This window comes from Octodon degus, unplaced genomic scaffold, assembly GCF_000260255.1.
Source record: "Octodon degus isolate 3935 unplaced genomic scaffold, OctDeg1.0 scaffold00165, whole genome shotgun sequence".
Taxonomy (NCBI): domain Eukaryota; kingdom Metazoa; phylum Chordata; class Mammalia; order Rodentia; family Octodontidae; genus Octodon; species Octodon degus.
Genome location: NW_004524741.1, coordinates 5497179 through 5505930, shown reverse-complemented (window position 1 = coordinate 5505930; position 8752 = coordinate 5497179). Strand labels below are relative to the sequence as shown.

Below are 8752 nucleotides of genomic sequence, written 5' to 3'. Positions count from 1 at the left end.
TTTTTTTGGTCTTTTTGAAACAGGGTCTCACTATTCAGTTCGGGCTGGCCTTGAGCTCACTTTGTAGCCTAGGCTGGTCTTGAACTTGCAATGATCCTCCTGCCTCAACCTCCTGAGTGCTGAGATTACAGGAATGTGCCACCATGTCCAGTCTCTTTCTTTTTCCTCCTTGTATTTTTTGGAAAACACCTATTTATATTCTTGTCTTTTTTTTTTTTTTTCATGTAACTTATTTAATATTTTTTGAGACAAGTTCTTTCTATGTAGTTCAGGCTGATAATAATTTCTTATTTAGAGTATAATGATAAGAGAGAAATCCTCACCCTTTATAGACAAAGGCAATTAGTAAGTAAATGAATGGCATAAACCATGAAAATGTAAACATATCAGATGCTAATTATGAAAAGATATTAGAGTTCAAAATCTACAATTCAAACATTAGCTCTATACTGTTCTATTCTAACAGTGTAAGTAGGAAAATAAAAGACTTCATTAGCGACCCCACTCCTCTAATATGTTTTATAAATTAACCTAGATGGATGCAGAAGTGAAAAGGCCCATGCACCTGGGAAGACTTCCTCCCACTTCTTTATTTTCACAGATAGCTAGATGATTTTCAGGATGACTATGCCATCTCTCCTATTCACAAAAGCCAACACAGAAGCACTGGCTCTCAGCAGTCTCTATCATCTATTAGCCCACTCACAACATGGTTTTCCTCTTCACTCAGTTCAGATTCTGTCACCAATCATCAAAATTACCCCGCCTGATATCTTCAAACCTTGTCTCCCCGCTGTCAAAATCCCAAGCCTACCTAGACTCAACTCTCAATGTAAACAAGCTAGAAATGTATATACCAGCTAAGTGCTTCTTTTTGCCTTTTTTTTTTTTTTTTTTTTGGTACTGGGACTCAAACTCAGAACTTTGTAGGGTGCTGGGGAGATAGCTCAGTGGCATCAGTGCCTGCCTGGCAAGTGCAAGTTCAATCCCTGGTACTGGAAAAAAAAAAAAAAGTCCTTGCCTTTGCCAGGCAGGTACTATGCTGCTTAACTACATACCTGGCCCAGCCAGTATTTCATGATGAACAACCTACTGTAATTCAGAGTTGCCTGATAATCTCTCCTAGTCTCTACTCCTCTTTCCTCAAATGCCTCCTTTGCCCTCCTCCTCACTGAGCTGATGATCTTCCTTCCAGTTTCAAAGAGGAGATAGCAATCAGAAGACAACTTTTGTATATTCCACCAAATCTGATCATTATTAGCACCTGAGTTTACACATGCTTATTATGAATAAACTTTTTCTTATCTATGTACCCTAATAAATTTCTTTCTCGCCCTCCTCAAGATCATTGTTCCCGGGGCTGGGAATATGGCTCAGTGACATAAGCTCCTGGCTGTCAAGTACAACATTCTGAGTTCAATCCCTGGTAAAAAAAAAAAAAAAAAAAAAAAAAAAAAAAAAAAATCACTGTTCCTGTATTTCTGGTATTGCATAATATTCTTTTTTATACATTAATATTATTTGCCAAATTCATTACCCTCAAGCTTGGTATGGTGGCACATGCCTACAATCTCAGTTCAATGGAAGGCTAAAGCAAGAGGCCTGCAAGTTCGAGCACAGTCTGGGCAACTCAAGAAGACTCTGTCTCAAAATAAAAATAATTAAAAAAATAATAAAAGTGCTATGATACAGCTTAAAGACCCTAAGTTAGAGCCCTAATTATCACCAAAAAAATTATTTCTTAACATGATCATCACTATTGGCAATACAATCTTCTCCTCTGGATTAGTGATGGTGGAGATTAAATCTGGGGCTTCATGCATGCTGGGCATGGAGCCTTTTTTACTTTATCTTTAGAGAAGGTCTCATTAAGTTGGCCTTGAACCTGCACTCTCCTGCCTTAGCCTTGTGAGTAGCTGGGATTATAAGGGCATGCCATCAAGCTTGGCATTCTCTTGCCATTCCTGACTCCATTTTCATTTCTACTTACTGCCTAATTCTCTGTGGTCCTTTATGATAAACTTCTCTAAAAGGTTTGTCCCATTCTTTCTTCATTTCCCTTGTGTCAATGTTTCCATCCTTCCATTCTTGAGTATCTCTCATCTTGTCAAACTGAGTGATTGCAAGGCCTCCTCTTGGGAATCAAGTAATTACCATGCTCAGCCCACATGGCACACAGTAGGTCATGCTTTCTTGTGACACACACTCCTTCCTCCCTGCGCTTTAGGAAACCAAGACTTACTTGGTTTTCCTACTTCAGCTCTTTCACTGTTTCCTTATTTTACCAACGACGTCTCTGCACCTTTGTCTGTGCACACTTAACACTTTCAACAATCACAGCCTTTTAATATTCTCAAATGCTTAGAACTGTTGAGTGTCTTTTGCTAACCTACACATCTCCTCAAGGACAAGCTTAACTATCTAGTTTCCTGTTTATTCTACCCCACTAGATGGAGCCATACAGGCATTCCAAACAAGGCAACTCAAATCTAAATTCTTGATTTCCCCTATCCCCCAAATTTGTTCTTGCTATGATCCTGATCATTTCAATAAATGGCAACTGCAACCAGACACACAGGCCATAAATTCTGGTGCCACACGCACTTTCTCTCACAGTTTGCAGCTAACTAGCAGATGATCAATTCAGTTCTAATGTTCACTGCACCATACAAATCTAAGCTGTATCATCTTTCTGCTTGATCTTCCTATTTCTACCTTTTCTGCCCCCACTTCTATTCACCACAGTATCTTTTCTACACAGCAATAAAAGAGATCTAACAAAAAATACGTTAGGTCATGTTACTTAGTTCAAGTTACTCAATGCCCTACTTAAAAACCTGAATGTGACTGTCCTTAGAATCCCAGAGTATTTCTCAGTCTTATCTTCTACTACATTCTTTCTCGTATACCCTGCTTCAGCCACAGAGGTCTCTTTCTCTTCCTTGCTGTTTCCTGTACCTACACTGTCCTCAAAAGTATCTTCATGATAAATCTCTAGCTTCTTCCAAATTTCCATTCATGTACCATACATCAGAAGCTTCCTTTACCACATTATATGAAAGAACAGCTACCTTTTCTCTCAGTGTCCTCTTATTACTTCTCTCCCTCTTACAGATTTTAGATAAGAGTAGTGACTACAGGTTTTTTTCTTCTCCAGAGCTTAGAACCGTGTTTTGCATTACAGCAAATTGATATCTGCTGAATGAATTGATCAGACAGTGCAATAAGCGCAAACAGTCCCCTAAGGCAAGTAATTTTATAAAAGCTTCGGTAAAGTTCTGAAAATTCCAAAAATCACCAATAAAGTATACTTACTAGATAACCGATTTTCAGTTTAGAAAGTACTTCTAATATGATACAGCTTTACTTTTATAAAAAAACAAAGACTAAGTTATTATAAATAATCTTTGTTGATTTCATACAGGCATTCAAAAGATTTTTATATAATGGTCATTTCTTCCTAGATAAATTCTGAAGACCAAATTTGTGAATAACAAATTGAATGTTTATCTCTTTTTTCCTTAAAATCCTCATGTAATACTTCAGAAATACACAAAGGTTAAATAAAATGACAGCTTGGAACTCACCATTGCAATAAAGCGACCGATGAAACAGAAGTATGAAAGATGGTCTGGATTAATGGTTGATGCTGGATTAATCTGTAGACAATAGTTGTTTTTGCCCGCATACTCAAATAAGCAATACATTGGGTTCAAAACTTCATGTGAGAGTAAGAAAAACCATTCTCTATGAGAAAATAAGATTATTTTTCAGCATCCATATATACATACATTTAAAACAAGTCTTAAACACCTCTTTGTACACTCATGCTCAGTAACCCTTAGTTTCACTGCCCAGCTCCTCAGCCCTCCACTGAAGTTCTGTGATCTAGCTGCCAGGCAAAAGCTGCCCATGAACTCCTGCATCACAAACCTATACACTCACCATTTCTCACCTGGACATGCTCATTTCTATTCTACAGGTTTATCTGGCTATGTTTCTTCAATGTAACTACATCCCACTTTTTCTCAGTCCAGTTTAAATCCACTTCAAGTAACTTCTGAAGCTTTTCTCAGGGTGCTACCTGTGCCAGCCACTGAACACTCGTAGTAACATCCCTGAATACTACTCACTCTAATGCAGATGGCCTGTCCCATCTACAAGGCTGTAAGTATTTCAGCAGGAAAAGCCTCATCTAATGTACTTTGTGTATTTGTAACTCTCACAGAACTCTAGGGTGTATACAAAAATCATTTTCTTGAGTTTCGTTCTGTTTGTGGGCGGTGCTAGACATAGAGCCCCATGCGGGCTAGGCAAGGGCTCTGCCCCTGAGCTGTCACCCCAGCCTCTACAACAGATTTTAATACGTATTTCCTGGAGATACTGAGGTACACAACACTGCTGCTATGGAACAGATTTAATTCTACTGTGAATGCATTAAAAACAATACTAACAGTAGACAGGTGAAATCTTTAAATGTCTCATTTTTAAAAGACTAATAGATAAAATACAACTAACTAGATAAGCATAATTCCAAACTCAAATGCTCATGGTGGTCAATAAGTACATATGATTTCAAATTCTCTGCTTAGCCATAATCCCTGGCTTCAAGGAAGAAATTTCCAGACATATTACCTAGTCCTTAAGCCAAATGGGTAGCGGTGCACACTATAACAAAATAGAGTGTATGCTACCCTACAAGGGAAAAAGCTACTAGGACTCAGCCAACTGATATAAGTAAGAGAGTGAGAAAGTGCATCTAGGGTATCTAAAGAAAAAGTAGAAATTGTATCAGCTCCTGAGAGCTGGAATTACAGGCTTCAGGCTGGCAAGCTTTTACAGAATCTTTCGATTTTGTTTTGTTTTGTTTTTGGGTATTATTATCAAGTAATCTAAAACATTTCAAGAACAGGCCACCTTCAGGCATGTTCACCTGGCCTACAGAGGCTACTTTCTCGGGCTTTTGAAAACGTAATTCTTGAACCCGTAGAGAAGGAAGTTCCTAAACATAACCAACTAAGCAATGATAAACACCAACTCCTAGAAGTCCCAATACTGCTAAACCCAGTGACTTCCCTCCATAATGAGGTCGAAGACACGCCTGTCCAGGAACAGGACTGAGCAGGGCTAGTCAGAAGGTGTTTGCACACACCAACACTAGAATTTTCCTGTTGCTTCACACCACGCTTCGCACACAACAGCCCAGAGAGAGTGAATCCATTCTATGGGTTAGTCACATCACCTAACTTCTGCCTAATGCTAGAAGAAAAGAAGGAAAAATTCCTAACTAGCAAGAGACAGGAGAGTTAACTTTCAACATATTCGCCACACTTTCAAATAAAAAGAAGACACACAATAGATTGAAAAAATTGACACAACAGATGAACTAGCCTAGAGAAGAAATGAAGAAAACAGTAAAACCACTAATGAAGAAAATTCACATTAGAAACAGCAAAATGTAGGGCAGTACAGCAAAAAGTGACACAAGGACAGGCTAGAGAAAAATTCAAACAAAATGAAGAAGACAAAGATAAAAGTGATTAAAGGGGACAGACACGTATGACTGACGGGAGATGCCACATACCCATGGTGGATGTTCCTGAAGAAAAGATGAAACAAACGGAACAGAAAAAATATTCAAAGATACAATAGAAAATTTCTCTGAAATTATGAAAGATCTTAGTATGTTCCTTAAAAGATATAAAACAATCAATAATGAAATTAATGAATTTCAAGTAAAAGATCTGTGTGTGAACCTAGAGAAAAGTTTCCTACAAGGGGCTGACAGTACTGACCTTCAAGGACAGAAAACAGTAAAGCAACGTCTACAGAACACTGGAGAAACAAGTGCTTTGCAAGAAATTGACATTTAGTGAGGTTATTTTTATACAAATGCAACAGAAGACATTTTCAAGCATGCAAAGATTGTAGCAATGTATCACTCCTATCAATTCTAGAATAAGCCATTTGATGCTAAGTCTAGCCCATTAACATGAATCAAAGAATTTAGGAATAAGAAACTCATGATATACAGGATCTTGCTATGTATACTAAAACTGTTGAAATATAAAACCAGATCCAGTTTAGATAGATAAAGGTTCAAACAAGAATGAGAACGTCAAAAAGTCAGACAATGGACACATAATAGCATAATTCCTCCCTTCTAAAGTATAACTTTCTTTCTGAAGGCTAAACATTTTTGAAGTGAAAAAAAATTCATAGTAGATATGATATGAACATTTATTGGGGTAGATAGTATTTATTTATTGAAAAAGCTTAGCAGTGTTTTAGATGGAAAAATATATTTTTAAGCAAACTCGTGGTAATCCCACATGTATTATTATATATCTTCTCCTACCAGCTGTGCCTGGTCCAGTATATCTTTCTTTGTCCCTTAAAACAGATACTGTAATTCTGTACATTAAGTGAACTCTGTGAATTCAAGAAGTTGCAGCTAGGTGATGTGGTGGTACATTCCTATAATCTCAGCCCTGGAAAAGCTGAAGCAGGAGGATCACAAAGACTAGCTTAGGCTACACAGTGAGCGCAGGGTCAGCCTGTAGACAATACAGTAAGATGCTAGCTCAAAACAAACACACAACAAAAAATCAGGAATTGAATTCATAGCCAAAAATAAAACAAAACAAAATGAAAACTCATTGCCTATTTTAGTTTGTGTAAGGGAAAAATAAGTTACTAGGATTTTGCATCCATTGCTTCACAAATATCTGTTAGCAGTACATTCAGTGAATGTGAAACACTTTACTCAGAAAAAAATCAGATTAGATAAAACATAAAATGTATATACAATGTTTCAATAGCGAATAATAACAAATAAGCTTATTTTCATCTATTTATTATGGTGTCTCTGAGTAGAATACTATGCAGCTATTTGAAAAAAAATGAACCTCCTCTTTCTCTCTCCATGATATACAAAATAAAATTATTTTGTTTTTATCCTCAGGATCAACCCTGGACCCCAGGCATACTAAGCAAGCACTCTTAACAATGATTCATAAAACTAGCCCCTAAACCAAGTTCTCGTACATTATGCATTATATAACTTTTTAATAGAAAGCTTATATATATAATTTATACATATGTATGGAAGATAACTAGCTAATAATGGCTACCTTGACAATTGTGCAACTATTTTAAATTTTGGTTTTAAAAAGTACTCCTGATTACTATTAAAAAAAAAAAAAAAACAATACATTCAAGTATCTTTTCAAGACTATCCACTGCATATTTGAGATTTATTTCAAAATAGGTATGTGTCAATTTTACCTTGCTAGGCCACCATAATCAAGTCCTTCTTCTCCTCTAAATATTACATATAATCGCCTTCTTAAGTCATAGGGTTTTAATGCCATAATCTAATTAAAACAAAAACATGAATATTTGAACACTCATATATAGCACCAATTACTTCCAAAATAATTTAACTTAATCTGTATTTTCAAAATTACACATTTTCTTACCTCATACAAGTGCCTTTAACTCAAGATCTCTACTTCTTTGTTCCCCAGAGTAGACAAAGACATATCAATATGCCACTCCTCTGCCTCATTTTCACATCCCCTCCTCCTCCCCTCAGCAGTGAACAGTTCTACTTTGGGTAGTGGTAGGAGGAAGAGTTTTGCGCTGAAATCTCCTAAGGTTAGAAAATACTCTCTTCCTCTCACTCTCAAAAACTATACCAAGACCTTTTTAGTAGGGAAAGTGCAGATTTTTCTGGATAGCAAACATAAGAGGCAAACTGTTTCTTAAAAAGACTCATCTATATTCACTTAATCACACTATTTGTAGACATGATAAGATATAAAATAAAACCTATGCCAAATTTTCATAATCCTTAACAGCCTAGTATCAGAGTTACAATAAATAGGCTTTATTTTCAATAAAAATGAATTACTTTCATCACACTCATGTCAGAACCTCAGCCAACAGGTAGGTGCAGGTCACAGCATGGCGCACCAACAAGGCTCCCTCTGGGGCAGTTATAGGCTCAACCACTGTGTTCAGTAATAGATTATGTTTCTTCCCAAGACAGTAAAAAGCAAAATCAAGTCTTTGAATTTGGATATACACTTACTAAAACTCAACTCAAACACAGCTTAAAACAAGTTGCTTGGAAACCTGAAACACTTGTTTTGCTAAAAATGCATTGACATAATCCCTCCCTCCAAAAAAGTTCTGGTAATAGTTATATTAACTACCTTATTCAAAGTGTAACAGCTAGTGAAATTAAGCAAGGATTTTAACATTAGTATTCCATTTTGGCCTGTACAAAGAATAAACTCCTATGTATCTGAGTACACAAAAAGTGTGGTCTCTTATTTTTCTACTTTAGAGGGGAGAGACAAATCATATGGAAAATTGTCCACTTAACCATTAAAAAATGAACAGTATTCTGGTTTTAAACATTCTGCAGGTGACTCAGGAAGAACACCCAGTAGGTGCAGACAAGGTTGCTTTTAAAAGACATAAAGAGAAGAATGAGCATTCCAGGAACAGTCAAGCAGTATGAAGTATCTACCAATTTTAATTTTGTTAGTTCCATCGAGACTTTTGTGTTAAAAGTAGTGTTAAAATGGATCAACTTGTGCCAAGAGCTTTTTAAGCTTTCATAGGTATATACCTCAATCTTTGGCAGAACGATTCTCTCCATCTCACTACCACCATCTAAACAGGTAATGACAGAAGCTGTATCTCAAAGGGATGAGGTGAGGATGAAACAATTAAGATGCTG

General features: G+C 36.6%; 1 protein-coding gene across 3 annotated transcripts in view; it reads right to left on the bottom strand.

The window, feature by feature from the left end:
- Positions 1–8752, bottom strand: part of Wwp1 (WW domain containing E3 ubiquitin protein ligase 1) — a 66790-nt gene that overhangs the window by 16717 nt on the left and 41321 nt on the right. For all 3 annotated transcript variants that reach the window (XM_004643095.3, XM_023703194.1, XM_023703195.1), the window contains 2 exons: positions 7288–7376; positions 3588–3747 (listed from right to left, as the gene is read on the bottom strand). In XM_004643095.3, coding sequence (XP_004643152.1) covers positions 3588–3747; positions 7288–7376 — 249 coding nt within the window. The remainder of the gene's footprint in view (positions 1–3587; positions 3748–7287; positions 7377–8752) is intronic.